General features: G+C 57.2%; 2 protein-coding genes across 2 annotated transcripts; both read right to left on the minus strand.

Annotated features, from left to right (window-relative positions):
- Positions 1-1259: 1259 nt before the first annotated feature.
- E2F1 (E2F transcription factor 1) lies at positions 1260-4736 on the minus strand. Its single transcript, XM_075721047.1, has 7 exons — positions 4518-4736; positions 3724-3814; positions 2957-3176; positions 2338-2490; positions 2062-2176; positions 1752-1956; positions 1260-1510 (listed from the first exon to the last, which is right to left on the minus strand). The coding sequence occupies exons 1-7, from the start codon at positions 4734-4736 to the stop codon at positions 1260-1262; spliced, it is 1254 nt and encodes a 417-aa protein (XP_075577162.1).
- A 7891-nt stretch (positions 4737-12627) lies between these two features.
- PXMP4 (peroxisomal membrane protein 4) lies at positions 12628-18004 on the minus strand. The gene is given in 5 exon segments (XM_075721048.1): positions 12628-15762; positions 16569-16767; positions 17394-17456; positions 17818-17953; positions 17956-18004. Coding segments are annotated over 5 exon segments (711 nt in total). The 3' UTR covers positions 12628-15498.
- Positions 18005-18029: the final 25 nt, after the last annotated feature.

Below are 18029 nucleotides of genomic sequence, written 5' to 3' on the forward strand. Positions count from 1 at the left end.
GCTCATGCATTTCAAGTTCAAAATGCAAAAAAAAAAAAAACACCTCAAAACCCACAAAAATAACCCCAACCCCCTTGGCTTCTCAGGTTGGGGTCCCCACCACCCCTAATGCCCCCAGCCGCCTGAGCGCAGCCCTGCACCGAAGGCCAGAGTCAGTAGAAACCTTTATTAAACACGAAGCTCAGAGGAACACAAGCTTGTTAAAAGGCAGTAAAAGTGAAAGTGCGTCTCCAGCCCAGCCCCGGCGGGGCCCGGGACCCCTCCTTCTCCTCCCCTCCGCCTCTCCCAGCCCCAGCGGGCCAGAGAGGGGGAGACGGAGCCGAAAGGCTGAACGGCTGCGTGGGGAGGGGGGGGGGGGGGGGGGAAGGAGAAAAAAAAAAAAAAAAAAAAAAAAAAATTCCTGGAGACAGCATTGGATCCTTGCCTGCAGAGATGCTCCCCCCGGGACACCCCTGTGTCCCCCTGAGGGGCCACGCACATGGTCCCGGGGCCGCCAGCCCCATCCAGCCCCGTCCCCCCTCCCGCAGCCACCGCGGTGGCCTCGCCAGCAGCCCCCGTTTTGGCCGCCGGCGAAGCCGGGACGTGCCGGCGAGCCCCCGGCAGGACCCTCCGTGTGTGTCCCCCCCTGGCCAGCACCGTCCCCCCGCTCCCTCCCGCCCTCCCGTGTCCCAGGAGAGCTCCCACACGCCATAAATAATAAATAAATACCCCACACCGAGCTGGGCTGCGGGCAGCCCCCCACGCAGTGGGGGGGGGACAGCCCCAACCCAGCACCCCCCGCGTCTCTGCCACCCTCTTCTCAAGCGTGACGAAACCTCCCGGCACCCCCACTCTGCTGCACGACCCCCCCCCAACCCCCCACCCCCGGGAAATTAAACGCTGTCCCCAGGGGACAATAATAAATTAATCAAATCTATACACAGGACTGCTTAAAGCTCTGTAACGGGCACCTGGGGGGGGCAGCGGCTCTGCCCTGGGCAGCCCCCCCCCGCCCCGTGACCAGGGCCCTGCGTGGGGTCCCCCGAGATTGGGACCCCCACCCTGGCATCCCCCTCGCGGGGCTGGAGCCGGGGACGCCGCCGGCCCCCACCAAGCTGGGGGGGGGGGGCTGGAGGGGTAAGAAGAAAATATTGCAAAAATGGACGGGGAGAGGAGCTGCGGACGCTGCAGCTGGAGGGGCTGCCTGCCCTGCCCGCGAGGGCGAGCCCGGGGGTGCCCCCCCCACCTGGCAGCTCCCCCGCGAGCGTCCGGGCAGAGCCTCAGAAGTCCAAGGGCGTGAAGTCCCCAAAGTCGCAGTCAAAGAGCTCGCTGATGCCCTCGCCCTCCTCCAGCCCAAAGTGGTAGTCCTGCGCCTGCGGCGGCGACAGGTTGATGAACTCGTCCGCCAAGAAACCCGAAAAATCCTCCCTGCTCTGCTCCAGGAGGGCGTCCATGGAGGCCAGCGGCGAGAGGCTCACCTCCTCCGCCGGGCACTTGCCGGGCAGCGCGCTCGTCCCCGGCAGCAGCGTCTCTGCAGGGATGGGAAGCGGCAGTAAATCCCACAGCACTTGCCAAAACCCCCCCCCAAAAAAGCATTTTTGGCTATGCAGAACCTGCCTTCCCCCCTCCCTGCCAGCTGCCCGAGCATCACCCCGGCTCCTTGCTCGTGCCGACAGCCGAGGGGCTCTGGGCTGCAAACGCAGCAAGAGCCCCCGGTCAAAGCCCCCCCCGCCCTCGCGCCAGCCCCCCGGTCCCCAGCCCCGGCCGCCCACCTTGCTCCCCGGGCAGCAGCGGCATGTTCACGTCCTGGGTGGGATGCAGGAGCGGGGAGGCTCTGGGCTGCGACTGGCCGGGCGACGACTCCTCTGCGGGGGATTTGAAGGGGCTCTTGACGGGGCTACAGACCCCCGAGCTGTCCTCGGGGCAGAGGAAGACATCGATGGGGCCCTGAGTGCTTCGCACAGAGACCTGGAAAGCCTGGGGAAAGGGGAGAGGAGTGAGGCAAGGAGGCGCACGGATGCCCGGGCTGAGCTTCGCCGAGGGCTGTGCCGACGCGGGGAGAAGAGGGTGGCCCCGGCTCACCTCCGCCGGGTCCGAGACTTGCAGCTGGGTCTCCGGGGGGGCTTTGATAACCATCACCATTTGCTCCGAGGGGTCCACAATGCTGCGGAGATCCTGGCAGGTCACGTAGGCTGTGGTGTGACGGGTCAAGGAGCAGACACAGGGATGCTTTCGCGCGGCAGCGGGGCGGGCAGCCGAACGCCCTGCCTGCAACGCGGCCGCGCTCGCCGCGGGGCTCAACCGCCCCCCCCCCCCAGCCCCCAACCAGCCCCGTCCCGGCCCTGCACCGAAGGATATTGCTGGTTGGCGGGGTCCTCGGTGAGCAGGCGCAGCTGCACCGTGCACGTCTGGATGAGGTCGTCCAGCTGCCGCTCGGCCGCCTGCAGCTCCCGCAGCTCCTTCTCCAGCAGCCGGTGCCGGGCAGGGGCCCCCACGGTGGCCTGGCTGCCCCTGGGGAGCACCGCGGCCGTCAGGAGCCGAACCCCACGGCTCTGCCCCACGCTGTGACCGTCCCCATGCACTGTCCCCACCTGGGCCAGGTTAAACCCCGCCCCATACCCAGGGAATCAGCCTTGCGGGGATTTCCCAGTAGGGCACAGCCCTGGGATCCCCTCCCGGAGCCTGGACGCAGCCCCCCCACTCCATGGGCCGGCTCAGGGAGCCAAGGGGGTCTCGCAGCCGGCACAGGGATACCGATGCTGCGGAGCCACGCACGCTCAAGCACAGCCCTCGCCCCGGGCCGTGGCCAACGGGAAGGGGGAGGCACCACTCGGCCCCCGAGCAGATGCTCCGGTGACCCCGCTCTGAGCATCTCCATCCCAGCAAGACCCTGCTCCACCCCGAGCCTGGCCCGGGCGGCTCCCCGGTCCCAAGGGACAGCCAGCCACAGCCCCACGAGCCCGGCCCAGGGACGTACAGCCACTGGATGTTGTTCTTGGACTTCTTGGTGATGAGCTGGATGCCCTCCAGGACATTGGTGATGTCGTAGATGCGCCTCTTCTGCACCTTCAGGACCTCGGCCGCCCAGTTGAGGTCCACCACGCCATCAGGCGACTGGCTCAGCAGCTCCAGGAAGCGCTTGGTGGTGAGGTTCAGCGAGGTTTCGTAGCGGGACTTCTCCCCGGGAGACTTTGCCCCTGCCAGCCGCCAAGGACAACCGTGATTTAGCCACAAGGGAAACCCAGCGCGGGAGCTGAGAGGTCCCAAAACACCCCCCCCCACGCTCGCAGGTGGCTCGTGGACCAGGAACCAGGACCGGCACCCCAAAACACATCTGCTTTCTCAGGGCAGCGGGGTGAGGTCCGCACGTCCTCCACGGGAAGGGTGCTGCAGGACCCGGCGTGGGCTCCGACACCCGTGCTCAGTCGCGACCGCAAGCTGGGTTGCGACACCAAGGTGCCAGGCGGGGCTCGGGGGGAAGATGATGGAGGGTCCAGGTGATTCCACCCGGGACGCCGCACCAACAACGTGCCGGCAGCTACAGCTCCATCCCGCAGGGAGGGACGGAGCCAGCGTGGTGCCCAGCAGACGGGCAGGACAACTGTGCCACCGGCCCAGGGGACGGCAGCACGGGCTGGAGAGAGCGCGGCCAGGGACGAGCCCAGCCCAGGCCGTGGGCAGCAGAGCGGGGTGCCGAACCCCCTGCTCCGGGTGCGGCGGGGTCAGGGGGAGCAGGGCCGGTACCTTTAACGGGGTTCCTGGCCTTGCCCCGGCCCACCGGCAGGCTCTCCGCTATGTACTGGTGATCCGTCTCCAAGTTCAGCTTCCTCTTCACCTGCGAGGGACGGGGCTCCTCAGAGGGACGGCCACCACCGCGACGCAGGGGGCTGCGAGGGACCCCCGAGGGACCCCCCAGGGGCGCAGCACCGCAGGGCACGGAAGCCCCCGCCGCCGGCAGGAGCGGGCGCTGCTCCCCGGCTGCCACCCACGCCAGCGGGGACACGAGGGGCCCCGCCACGCCGCGGGGAGCGCCCCGAAGCAGGCGTGGGCCGCAGGAAGGGGAGGCAAAGCACGGCTCAGCGCCCGGGCGGGCGGCTTCCGGAGCGGCAGCCGGGGAAGGGCCGCGCTTGGCAGGTGTGGCAGGTGTGCTGCGTGGCACGGCACGGTGTGGCACGGTATGGCACGGTATAGAGCGTGGCGTGGCACAGCCCGGCGCGGTGCAAAGCAGGGGGACGGGGTAGCGCGGTGTGGCACGGCACAGCACAGCCCGGCACCGTGCACAGCACGGTCCGGTGCACAGCACGGCTCAACGCGGCCCAGTGTTGCACGGCCCCGCATATAGCGCGGCCCGGTATAGGGCGCGGTATACAGCCCGGCCCCGTATAGAGCCCGGCTCAGCGCGGCCCAGTACTGCACGGCCCGCTGTGCAGCCCGGCCCCGCACACGGCCCGGCCCCGCCGGAGCCCGCAGGGTCCGGGGCTCCGCAGCCCCCGCCCCCGCGGCGCCGCCCCCCTCCCCGTCCCGCTCCCGCTGGTTACCGGCGGGCGGCCCAGCGCGGGCCGTCTCGGCGCGGCGCCGGGGCGGGCGGGTTGCGGCGTGGCGAAGAGCAGGAGGTCGGCGTCGGAGGGGGGGTGGTGCTGGTGGCCGCCGCCGCCGCCGCCCGCGGGTTCCTCGGCGGCGGAGACGATGAGGAGGTGCGGGGAGGCGCTGCCCAGCAGCGCCGCCAGCCCCGCCGCGCCGCCCGCCGCCGCCGCCATGGCTCACATGGCCGCCGGGGCGGCGGGCGGCGCGGCGGGCAGGGCGCGGGCAGGGGCGCGGCCCATGGCGGGAGCGGGGCCGCTCCCGGCTCCGCTCGGCTCCGCGCCCGCCGCCGCCGCCGTATTGTTCGGCGCGCCGGCCCCGCGCGCGGCTTTTGCGCGCCAAATCCTTTTTGCCGCGAAAGCGGCGCGAGCTGCCCCGCCGCCCGCCCATTGGCTGCGCCCGCCAGCCGGGAGCCGCGGCGGGGGCGAGGAGACGTCGTTTCATTGGTCGGCGCCGAGCAAGGGACGGGCGGTGCCGCTCGTTTATTGGCCGCGGGTGGCGGCGCCGGGGGCGCGCTGACAGGCGGCCAATCAGAGGGCGCGGCGGGAGGGCGGGGCGGCGGCGGGGGCCGCCGTCCCCCCCCCCGCCGCCGCCGCCCCGCCACCCCCGGGGGGACCCTCGTGTCCCCCCCCTCTATAAAAGCCACGGAGGGACTTTTCCAGGCTCATCCCATCCCCCCCCCCCCCCCCAAAAAAAAACCCGGCAGCCGGTGCTGGGACTGCGCGGGCCAGGGGCGAGGCCAGGGGGGGCAGAGGGGCTGGTAGCCACAGCGGAGGGGCTGCTAGCCCACCCGCCAGAACGCGTCGCCCGCCTGCGGGACGCTGATAAGCCTCCCCGCTGCGTGAGATGGCAGAATTAAAGAGGAAAAATTAAAAATAGGCGTCCTTCCAATAACAAAAAACCCGGCGTTTCCTGACTAGGCCTCTCCCGGGGCCTGGAGGTGTGAAGCTCACGGGGCAGCGCCGTCGTTTAGGGCTCCCTTCATCCTTAACCACGCCGGTAACGCGTCGCCTGTCCGCGTCCGGTCGTATCGCCGCCCCGTGCCTCACTTCTTCACCAGCAAACAGAAACGCTGCCTCGCTTGAAGGCAATTAATACAGCAAATTAACGCTTGACCCTTCTAACGCTCAAGTGCGGCGCGGGGGGCTCGCCCAGGCACCCAAAACCCCTCAGAGCCCAGCAGCAGGGTTTAACCCCCCGCACCGTGTCCGTCCCCCCGCCCCCAGCGCCGGCTCCGCTGCCAACCCCGACCTGCCTGGGACGCGGGGTGTTTTTTTTCCAGCAGCGCGTGGGACGTGGGAGGCGTTCGCAGCGATGAGTTAACTCCTCTTGCTGCGGAGCAGATCCCAACACGCAGCGCCCCTGCGCTGGCCCGACAGGTTTCGGGCTTTAAAGGATTTTACGCTGGATATTTTGGCAGCGGCTGCAATTCCCCGGCAGGACAGCCAGCGTGGAGCGGTGCCGTCATTTCCCCGGATCCCTGCATCCTTAAATACGCCAGAAACATATCGCGTGTCCGTGTCCAATCGCATCACCTCTCCGTGCCTCATTTCGTCACCAGCAAAGAGCAAGCAGAAACGCTGCCTCGCTTAAAGGAAATTAATACAGTTAATTAACGCTTGACCCTTCTAATATTCAAGGGCCCGCTCTCCAGAGCCCTTGCACCGCAGTACCGTCGTTACCGCGAAGCAGAAGCAACAGTTAGACCAGATGTTTGCACACCGTTAATGTTCCTTCCATCTGGGGAGGGGGGGAAAAGGCAACCCCAGCAGCCGGGCGGGAGCGAGCGGCTGGCGGTGCTCTCCCCGTCCCCGGGGAGCCTCGGCCAGGCGCTTCCTGGGGTGACGCAGGGTTTGGGACGCAGCTGCTGCACCAGCTGCTCCCGCTCCGCTCACAAAGGCTGGGGTTTCCCCCACCCCCCTGCCATAAGCGGGAGCTTATTCGGGGGGAGCAGGCTGCGCTCCGCCCGCCGAGCCCCGCGCTGCCCGGCTGCGCTGCAACTTCTCCGAGGCTTTCAGCGCTGGCGGCGCCGAAAAAGGGTGGTTGCGCAGACAAAATGAAAGGCAAATGCTGGTGGGAGAAGGAAGGGCAGGGGCTTTTCTTGCATGCGTATGAGGGAAAGCAGACGAATCCCGTCTCGGGCACAGCTGCAGCCTCCTCCCGGCCTCGCCAGCCCTGCTAAGGAGTGCAGACGTGCCCCCAAGATTAGCTATCAGGCGGGTGCTGCACAAAGATAAAGTCATCTCTCCGCGGCCCCACTGGGTCACGGAGGGGATCGGGAAGGCTGTTCATACACTTTCTTCGCTGGGTAAAAAACTGGCTGGGTGGCCGAGCCCAGGGAGTAGTTGTAAATGGAGTTAAGTGCAGTTGGCAGCCGGTCACGAGCGGTGTTCCCCAGGGCTCTGTTTTGGGGCCAGCCTTGTTTAATGTCTTTATCGATGATCTGGATGAGGGGATTGAGTGCGCCCTCAGTGAGTTTGCAGGTGACGCCAAAGTGGGTGGGAGTGTCAATCTGCTGGAGGGTAGGATGGCCCTGCAGAGGGACCTGGACAGGCTGGACCGATGGGCCGAGGCGAACTGGATGAGGGTCAACAAGGGCAAGTGCCGGGTCCTGCACTTGGGGCACAACAACCCCATGCAACGCTCCAGGCTTGGGGAAGAGTGGCTGGAAAGCTGCCTGGTGGAAAAGGACCTGGGGGTGTTGGTTGACAGCCGGCTGAACATGAGCCAGCAGTGTGCCCAGGTGGCCAAGAAGGCCAACAGCATCCTGGCTTGTGTCAGGGATAATGTGGCCAGCAGGAGCAGGGAGGTGATTGTGCCCGTGTGCTCGGCGCTGGGGAGGCCGCACCTGGAATGCTGTGTGCAGTTTTGGGCCCCTCACTACAAGAAGGACATTGAGGTGCTGGAGCGTGTCCAGAGAAGGGCAGCGGAGCTGGGGAAGGGTCTGGAGCACAGGGCTGATGGGGAGCGGCTGAGGGAGCTGGGGGTGTTCAGCCTGGAGAAGAGGAGGCTGAGGGGAGACCTGATCGCTCTCTGCAACTGCCTGACAGGAGGGTGCAGTGAGGTGGGTGTTGGGCTCTTCTCCCAAGTAGTTAGCGATAGGACGAGAGGAAATGGGCTTAAGCTGCTCCAGGGGAGGTTTAGATTGGATATTAGGAAAAATTTCTTCACGGAAAGGGTGGCCAAGCATTGGAACAGGCTGCCCAGAGAGGTGGTGGAGTCCCCATCCCTGGAAGTGTTCAAAAAACGGGCAGAGGTGGCACTTTGGGACATGGTTCAGTCTAGTCTACCCTTGATTGGCTTAGAGTAGACTTGGTAGTGTTAGGTTAATGGTTGGACTGGATGCTCTTAAAGGTCTTTTCCAACCTAAACGATTTATGATTCTATGATTTATACCCCAGCCGGATTTACCCGGCAGCGCTCGCCGAGGTCGGGTGGGTTTTGGCTGCCCTGCACATCGGGACAGACTCAGGCCCAGGGGTGTCCGCTGGTCCCCACGCTGAAGGAAAAGCACAGACCGGGGCTGCAGCCGGAGCTGGTATCTGTGCTGCAAAATCATCTCCTGGCAGCGGGAGCCGGCAGGAGGAGAGCTGGCGAGATGCAAACCTGCATCCCTGCGCTCAGTTAACCTTAGCACGTAGGTGTCCCAGAAGCGCATTTACTGTCCTTGTCACCCGTCGCGTGCTCCTGCTTTCAGCAGTTCCCATACGGACCGCGCTGAGCTGCCGCGCTGGAACGGCTGCGTTGCGTGAAGGGAAGCGGGACGTCCCCCGGGGCCTCCTGCCAACGCTCCTGCTCCCAGCGCTTCGGTTCAGATGGCGGCGAGCCGACGGCGTGGCTGCAAGAGGGCCCGCGGAGGGGACAGGCGGCTGGGGAAAGCCCAGAGCCCCCCGGGTCCCGCTGTCCCGACCTTACCGCCCTCCGCCTCCGTCACCTTAGCCATCACCTTTTCTTCTCCGAGAACCGAAGCGATGTTCTGATAGCACAAATAGAATAACTAAAGCTTGCTTGCGGCAGAAGGAGAGCATCACCGGTTTAGGTGTCTTCTCTCAGATCCCGGTCCCAAAAGCTAGGACCTGTCTGTTCCCTTGCATCTGGTTACAGAAGACTACACCAGCAGCTCTTCTCCCAAGACATCGGGTCAGCTACATCTCTTGGATGCTGGGCACAAGGGATTCAGCAGGGTTACCTCCTTCTCTCACACGATGGCATCTGTTATTAAAGCTCGCATCAACCCGTAGAGTCTTTCAGCAGAAGCGACAGGGGCACAGAGCCCGCTCGCCCCCCGCTCTGCTCTTCGAACCCCATCTCGTTCCAGCCTCTGTAAGACAGAGCAGTGCAAGCGCCTGCTTCCACGCCAGCTGCTAAAAGCCACTCCGTTCGACAGGGCTCTTCGACTTCCTTCCCTCAAGGCCCGCGGAGGGATGGAGAGGCTGAAGCGTTTCTCTCCTTGCACAGCGGCACGCTGGGCAAATAGCCTGGGAGTCATCAGGGAGCACATCTGGGAATAAGCCCCTCGATGTCGCCTTCTGCACTTTAGCTTTTACCTGCACTTAGTAACTCTCACCAGTCCAAGGTCACTTCCCAGCAGGTTCAGAGCATGGTCACTGGCACCGCGGACCCAAAAGGCAGGTGAAGTGTCAGAGCAAAACCTGCAGCTTGCTCGGAGCTTCACTTGGAACAGAAGAAGGGCTCAGGTACGGTATGATGCTTTGACAGGGGGAAAAAACCACTTTCAGACAGGACTGAGATCTGTTTGGAGATGCTCATTTTGCTTCTCGTGGGCCCGGGCTGGACACTCCAGTATTACAGCAGCTACAAGGCAGGAGGTTTTCTCCGACGGCTCCTCAGCGCTCGCCTCGCACTGGACCTTATTCCACTTGGGATGGGGACCTCCCTCGCCTGCCCGTGCCGTAGGGAGCTCCGCACACAGGGGCTGCTTTAGCTCCACTACCGCAGCTGGTACCTCTGCGGCACGTTCTCTCTGTAGCTCTTAGCTCAGAAGTGGCAGCAAAATCAGCTATGTACATCCTTATTTTGCCTAACTATTTGTACGTGTCCTTATTTCGTTTAGCTAATGGGGGAAGCAGGTTCAGACTCGTGTCCAGTGCCTCGTACCTGCGCCCTGCTCTGGCAGGTGGTCCTGCCGCGAGCTGTCTGCCCTGAAGAGGAGCATTTGGGCAAGGACCAGGCACACAGGCTGATGCCAGGACTCCGCACGCGAGCGGGGCAGTCACCGACAGAGCTTCCTCCGGCTGACTTCTCTCCGAACGGCTGCATCCTCTCCGCAACCGCTCGCGCGCGTTCCTGGAGGACTGCAAGGCACCAAGGAGCAGCCTGTAACCACGTCGCCCCGGGAACACCCACCGGGACAGACGGACTCTTTGCTAGCTGCAATGCAAGAGCCGCTCACGCTCTTTCCCCTTTACGCCGCGTTTGAGCGCGTCCAGTTTCTACGTACTACGAACCTCCCAGCCTAGCCCCAGTTGGACTCGGTGTGAAGATACAGCCACGCGAAGCGATGCAAACAGCTGCGGTGTAAGAAAGTTCATGCTTTAAAAAAAAAAACCAAAAAACAAAAACCAAGAATGACAGCCACCCCAATTTGTCTTTGCAGCTAGGATCCTTGCCCGAGCTCGCCAGTGTCGCCGTAGTTAAATCTGATGGCGTGGTCAAAGCAGCAGTGGCTGTTGCCTCCAGGCCGGTAACACGAGGGCACAACTGATATCAAAAATGCACCCCGTGCATGACTTCTCTACGTATAGGACGAGTGACATGCAGTAATTGAGCATTACTTCATATATTTTAGCTTAATAATGAGGACAGTAAAAAAAGACAAAAAGTTAGAAGACAAAAAATTAGGCTTTTTTTATTATTATAGAAAGCACAGTATTATAATATTCAAAGAGCGATTATAAAGAGATAATCTGCAAATGAGTGCGGCAGAGAGTCTTGGATTGATGTACTACACCGACCGCACAAGAAGTCAATTCACAGCGGACAGAGCTACTTCAACAACCCACCGCTCCCTCTTTCGCACGTTTTAAAACCAAAAACTGAGATAGTCCTACAAGCATTCTGATCAGCATAATTATAAGTTACCTGAGTTTATATTCTTAACTTTCTTCTACGCTGTCAGAAAATCAGGGCCCGGATTACACAGCAATTATGAACACAAAATGTACACCAAAACCAGAGGTAATAATACTTGTATTATAGAGCATTTAATTTGCTTTTCCCCCTCCTCACCACCAGTCTCATAAGGAAATGAGACAGATCAAAATTCTTAAGTAAAGAAAACAAGTTCCCTCCTCCAACAATCTGGTATGAACACACAGGCTGAAAATTCAAGATTAGCACCCCTAAAATATTAACAGCGGCAGACAGACATTAAGCTGGATAGCATTACGCCTTATTTCTCTCTCCTCCCTTTTCTGCTGGATTTCGAAACCAGCATCAGAAAACCGAACGCATTCTCCTCAGGTTGGCGTGATCCAGGAAGACAAACACAAGCTGACAAATAGGAAACGGCACGCGGCTCGGGGGTATCAGCCAAAGGTCGGGTTTGTGCTGACGCAGCGAAAACGAGTTCGAGTCACGGCAGCTTCTCCTGCGCGAGGGTATCTGCAGGGGGTTCTGGTTACTCCACCAGCACCAGCCATCCGCGACAGCTCCCAACAGGCTGCGGAGCTCGGCGTGCACGGGGGACCCTCTGCAGTCACGGGGGGGGTCCCCACGGACGCCTGGTTTCGGTCGACTTCAGCACCCAGAGATCATCCCCGCACTCCTACCCTCCACCCAGCTCGGTTTAAAGCAGAGCTTGAACTACTCTACCAGGGCGAGAAAGTTTCGCAGCACCAATATCAAAGCTCTTCTGCGTCTCTCCCTCCCGACCCGGCCGTCCGGAGCAGGGGTGGCTACTGCCCAGACACACGGACGGTGACAGGACGAAGCGCGCCGTCACGCTGCGAACACAGGTTCGCTCCTTACAGCGGCCGCAACCTCCGTAAGCGCTTCTCTGCGGCACTAATTGGACAAGCACAAGCTTTTCTTTCAGAAATATCCTCCCCTTCACTGAAAGGATCAAACGCAGTACTGAAAACCTCACCTAAACCAAATGTCACGCACCCATTTAATTTTCACCTTTGTTAAATAATGTAATTGTCCCGGAAATGGTTCTTCAGCAATCCTGAGAGGCAACACCAGCACACAAGCTGTCCTCCAAAGAGAAGTGAGGCACAGTGGGTATGCGAGGGCAGCATGCAGCGGCAGTAAATAACCCGGAGCTTGCTTTGTTCCTTCATAAAATAAATGATTAATAGCTCAGTACAGTCAGTCTGCTATTCAAGGCTTGCTGAAAACTTTTGATCAGTTTGATTCATTAACCTTTAAAACTGCCTCTAAAAGAGGCTTAAATTCTGAAGGAGAAGCATCATTTTAAAATGAACGCTTCAATTTTATCCAGAAATCCTCATCTTTTGACAAACTGAGCTAAGCATTGAGACGCTCTGCTCCTCTTTAGAGGCACTCAGTATCTCACAGTGAGGTGCTGAGGAAGAAAGAACATGGTAAAATAAAGCTGATGTACGCAAACAAAACCACGTTCATCTTAAAATTCAAAGCCGATCAGGGCTGGTGGGGAGAAAATGGCATTTCTTGGCGATTCTTAAGCATTTGACCGATTCGCAGGTGGCTTCCCAACTGTCTCTTTATTTCTTTGGGTTTTAATGCTAATAAAAAAGGAACACAAACAGGGGACTCAATTCCCCACACAATGCACTGGGGGAGGGCAGGGAGTGTAACTTATGTATCCGAAAAGTCTGACTCAGACAAATTACTTCTAGTTCACTTCCTTACTACACGCCCGCATTGTTCCAACACCTCGGTAGCATAAGGGGTTCATCCCCAGCTATCTGGTCACAGAAACAGCCATGCCGACTAATGCCGTTCAAGAACTGTTCCAATTACTTCCCTGGGGAAAAAAAAGTGACTTGCGGCTTAACGTCCTGCCCCAGCGCAGCAGGCAACCCAACCGTCTGCAAACGCCCGGCGAACGGCTGCTGCCGTACGGGAGCCGCTCCGGGGATGAGCTGCAGTTTGTCTTTCCAGGGACGGCAGCTGGTTCCTGGATCAGCAGTACAGATGGTTTGAGGCTTGGGCACAGTTTGCTTTGAAAGTGAGGTCGGCGATAGATTCCCAAGAGAAAAAGGGCGCTCTGAACCAAGGAAGACTGATGGCCGCTGCTGCCCAGTTGATACTAGAAGCTTGCTATCGGCGTGGTTTTGCATCGGGAGAGGACAGAGATACTACGGTAGCGTAGAAAGGACAGCACAGGTCACCTGTCCTTCACGTGGCCAGACGAGTCCTTCGCAAGCAGCCACGCGGTTGCAGCGGCAGAACTACTAGCAGAAGAAAACGATTTTGCCTCTAAGGGAATCACAAGCCTTTCTCAGAGAAAGCAATGCCAGCCATAAATTAAAAAGGTTACAAACTTTCTTATAGACACACGGCTCGCCTAACCAGCCTGCACCATCTTTTGCTACAATAATTATACGCAATCAAGGATTTGCAAGTCTAATAGTTCCAGGGAGAAATTCTCAAGCCATGGCTGTCAGATTCTAGAAGGGTTTTCTGAAATCCCATCAAAGCTTGTAGGAATTCAGCAATATTAGCAGAATAGTAACATTCTTATTTGGAACAATATTGAGGCTTCTGACATAAAAATAGAGTGCTGCGCTCGTGCTGCTTCAGACATCCAGCAGTGGTGCAAATAAAGACACGATGCTTATAAAGAAATCAGACCTCACCTGTAGCTTCAGTATTTTTTCTGTACTTGAATCTTTAAGCTTATCTACACCAAGCCAAATATTTAACTACAAAGAGACAAAACCAGTTCCTAACTTCTATAGCTGTCCTGGGGTCTGTCTGATCAAATACTGATTGGTTTTTAAATTCAAGTATCCTGTACAGACCATAACAGCAGGTGACGTTAAAAGTTGACGGTACCATGGGCGCTTATGGCAAAGCAGTATCTTGTCTTCTGGGCACCGAAGATGAGTACGTCATGCATTTGCACAGGATGAGCACGAAGAAGCTTCCGCCTCTACACTCTAAGATCTCAGAGTGAATGTAGTCAGATTCAGCGTTAGATTCAGTTCAAGAGCCAGAAGACTCTATTCCTGCTCGCCCCGAGATGCACAGGACGCGACTCAACCCCAAACATCACAGCACCAGACTATGGGGAGGGGAACATGTAACTCTCCCTCTTGCTGACACAGAGCGGAAAAATAAAGAGCAAAGCAGCACTCTGAAGATGCATAGTAGTAATAAAAGAGCTTAGGAGGACAAGGAAAAATGAAATTTTTACTACTCAGAAGCTACCTGAACTTAAATGTACTGTTTTGGTTGGACCATTAAATACGACAAACTGCAAGAGCCTGGAGTGTAAAGAGACTGCAAGAGACGATGAAGAACAGCCTCAGTGGGATTATGAAATGACAAGGTCAAGGCAGGATGGAAAAGCGGATGGGTACAGGGAGAACTAACCTTTTTTATACAAGAGATATAAAAGGAGCAAATAAAATACTCCCGATTGAGACAAAAGGGAATGGTTAGCACAGGGTGCTAAACGACTCTCTTGTGATATCACCACATACAACCAGCGTGCCAGGAATTATTTTAATGTACACGATTAAGTGAATGGTATAGTGTTATACGGCAGTGTAAGTGCTTTGTACTATTAACAGTTGGATTTTATTAATTTTAAAGCAGTTTTTGTTCTTTCTCACCTATCTAGTCAATCTTCTGTTAAAGCCCAGTGTGTGCTGCACTATTCCTGGGGCTCAGCAGTGTAATTTTGAGAGGAAGATTCGCTCGTGTATTCATCCGTGGCCTCAACCTGGCTCAGCAAGAAGCCCGCACAAACTACAGGTTAAGTTCAAGTTTGATTACAGCTAACACATGCCACTGCTGTGGAGGGTAGATTCTGGACCCAAGAGAAGCCCACGTGCTTATCTTCCACCAAAATAAAAGTGCTTGTCAAAAGTGTTGCTTGCTTCTACGCATAAAGCACCCCATGTGATATCTGAGGGCGTGCGATGCGCCTCAGCCTGTTTTCAAAGCAGTTGAAGTTGCGTAACTGTTTTTGGTATTTAGTTCAAGCAGCTTTTAGAAATTTTACAAATAAGTTTAAAATAATTACAGGGTATTAATTAGTGCTGTCTGCAGAGGGAAAGATTCAGCCCAAGTGCATGAAAGAAACTGAGCAAAAACAGTCCTTCTGAGCCTGATTTAACAGGCTTGTACCAGACAATCTTAACAGTCTTATCCTCAAACATCTACTGTCTCCCTGAGGGAAAACTGCAGAGAAACTCTCTTAAGGAGCACACAACTGTCCTTGTAATAGCTTAAACAAGATTTCCAGTCATCCACAGAAACCAAGAAATTATGTCCCTGCTTTCAGACCTGAGCAGGTTCCCCACTCCCATCTCACTATGGTGAGCGCAGAAAAACGCTTCTGCCTCGCAAGCATTCAGACAATCCCTAGAACAATTTTTGCACGATTAGACATATTCCCCACTTGCTGTCAGGGTGTCATTTTACAAGTATATTTAGTTTCTTTAAAAAATAAAAACACATACTTGTAGGGAAAATAAGGCCTTTTTTAAAAAAAAGCCCTTATTTTAACTCAAGATTCCCAAGGCATTTTATTCTCACTGAGGACTGCAACAAGTTTCCGTGGGTATTTACTTGCTCTAACCAGAGCCAAGAGAAGACTAACCAGAACATTTTGGCCAGGACACAAGAAGCAACTGTGCTTGACAGATATTCATTTAAAAAAAAAAAAACCAAACAAAACAGTCAAGAGCAACAGAATAACCCTTTCCCTTAGCTGCTGGAAGGCACCATCCCATTCACAGGTGTTTTACAATGAACCACCTACTTGCTGTCTGTCCTTTTGTTATAAATGAGAAAGTCAGAAATGTCATGCCATACATTACTATCATCATACAGGTAGGTCATGGAGGACTGCAGAGAAGGCTGCAGGGTTTGCCGGTGGTATTCAAAGAGCCAGAGAACTGTCCCCCATATCAGAGCAGCGACAAGTGGAAAGGGATCCTGCTTTGGCTGTGGGACGTAGCCCTTCTCCACTGCCAGCCGAGACAAGCCGAACAGGATACGAGACAGCAAGTACATAATGATCTGCATGAAGAGAAAACCCAAAGAACATTAGGTAAATAACCTGACCAGATACGCTAGCCAGGTTAAGTGATTTAGAAGCGATAAGCCAGGCAAGAGGGGTGGAAACAATTCACCCAACTTAAGAGCAAACAGGCTGGGGGTTCACATATCAAGCAGTCTTTATAACTGGAGATGTTTGTGTCTTCCCTGTGTCCTCAGAGTCCTACTTCTCTGCCGGTGCTCTGATTTAGTAATCAACAAGTTACGCTTGCTGCAACATATCTCTGCAGTTGCACAACTTTTATCTTTGCTCATTTAATGCTACCTCAGATGCTGCTGCTGGTAGAACAGTCGCGGAGCAGCCCGGCTAACCTGCCAAGCAGATACAAACTTGGTAGACAGGACCCATCTTAAAACCAGACTGAAGGTATGCTCTTGCAGGGGATTGCGCAAGTAAAACACTTTGATTAACCTGCACCTGTGTGTTTTACTGACTCATTAATCTGTGACTGTTAAGAACCAAACTTCCCCTGAGCAGCTTTTGTCAGTTTAACCAGTGTGGTCGAGTTGTACAAGTGCAGCTCTGGAGGTAAACCTGGTCTTTCAGCACTCAAACTGCACACACCGTTCACGGAGGCACACAACCACCTCTAGGATTTGAGCGCAGCGCAGCCAAAACCAGAACTTGTGCAAAGAGAAATACGATAAAAGAATAATGCTACACTGTTAAGAACCACCAGAACCACGCCAGGCTATACCGCCCACTTCCTGACACACGATCATCCGTTGGGGTTTTTGTCAAGGAAACTTTCAACAAATGCATTTACCTGGCTGTTAATGGGATTGTTGTCACCAAACACTAGCCAACCTCCAACGCAGGCTGCAAAGAAAGAATGAAATGGAATTTTCTTCCCCTGTAGTCGGGACTGCAACGCCATCAGCCCCTTGTAGGTGAACACAAAATAGGCCAAGTTCCGGGAATGAGCGTACGTAGCCTGAGCAATCGATTTCCATTTCTCTCTTAAACTGAAGAAAAGAAAGAGACAATTAGAAGAGCAAAAAGGCAGTACCACAGCAGCCACTCAGCCCGGACACTACGCCCCTCTGGCCTGCCCGTCTAGACCGACGGCTCGGGCACCCCACAGAACATCTGCTTTGTGAGGGAGGACAAATCCCTTCACCTCTGGCTCACTCATCAGAATACATTCAACAGCTCTACTGAGACCGCGGACTGTGCTTTTGTCTAATTCTACGATTAGTCAAGGAGCCTTCTTTTTTCCCCCCCTCATTATTTTTTATTTTTTGCCTAAGTGCAAACCTCTGGCATAAGCGGGGAAAGCCGCAACGCGCACTGCTATAGCTTGGCTTCCCTTGCTTATTTGAAGGGCGAGCAGAGTGCTGCTGTTCGCATCTGCTAATTCCTCCTCTGCCCAGTGGGTCTCATCAACCACCGCACAAGCGGCTGACCCCCACGAGTACGTATATCTGCGTACCCACGCGCACACGAGTCGTGCGGTGTAGCTATCGGAACAAGGGGCTACGACCACGGCTCGTGTATCTGTCTGCTTTTTAAGCCCTCTGGAAACTTGAGGGAATGCTTGAACGAAAGCGTTCTAAGCAGTAACGCAGAAATAAAGAACAAGGGCTCGTACCTTCCGCTCTTGAACAGGAAAGTCATCACCAGGGCATGCGGGGCACGAATTTTTGCTCCGTAACTGCAAAAGGGAATAGATATTTCAGACTTTATATATTATGCTATTAAATGATCGTATTTCTATTTTATTGACAGCCAAAAGATGCTACTTAAGCAACTACATCTTACTTTTAAGTCAGGCAGTAGCAGCAGGGCACCAAGCCCAGGCCGCAGGCTTACGAGAACGTGCACCCCAACAAGCCGGGCCCAAAGGGGACCCCAAAACCGGTTAAAGCCCCGCTTATCGGTGAGGGAGACGGAAACGCCGCTCCTGAACCTCTACCACGAGAGCCGCGGCCTCCTTGCAGGAAACCGGGACCCCCCGCCCCCCCTCCCGGGCCCGGCGCCCGCTCCCTCCCCTCAGCCGCCCCCGCCGCACTCACACGGCCCCGTTGCGGAAGCCCTTGAGGACGGCGAGCGCGGCGTGGTAGCGGCGCTGCTGCAGGAGGGCATTGGCGGCGCGGAGCAGGGCGCGGAGCGCGTCCCCGCCGGCCATGGCGGCCCTCCCGCCGGCACCGCTGCCGGCAGCGCGCACGCTTCCGGGGGCGGGGCCCCGCCCGCCGCGCGCATCGGCTCTCCCAGCTGTCCATCGGCG

Source organism: Pelecanus crispus, chromosome 14, assembly GCF_030463565.1.
Source record: "Pelecanus crispus isolate bPelCri1 chromosome 14, bPelCri1.pri, whole genome shotgun sequence".
Classification (NCBI taxonomy): domain Eukaryota; kingdom Metazoa; phylum Chordata; class Aves; order Pelecaniformes; family Pelecanidae; genus Pelecanus; species Pelecanus crispus.

Excerpts from the sequence above, each read along its gene's own strand:
- E2F1 (XM_075721047.1), bottom strand. The coding sequence starts at position 4,736 with ATGGCGGCGGCGGCGGGCGGCGCGGCGGGGCTGGCGGCGCTGCTGGGC. Across the intron at positions 3,177-3,723 it reads GGCCAGGAACCCCGTTAAAG|GGGCAAAGTCTCCCGGGGAG; the intron begins GTACCGGCCCTG and ends GGCGGCTGGCAG. Across the intron at positions 2,491-2,956 it reads AAGAACAACATCCAGTGGCT|GGGCAGCCAGGCCACCGTGG; the intron begins GTACGTCCCTGG and ends GGTGCTCCCCAG.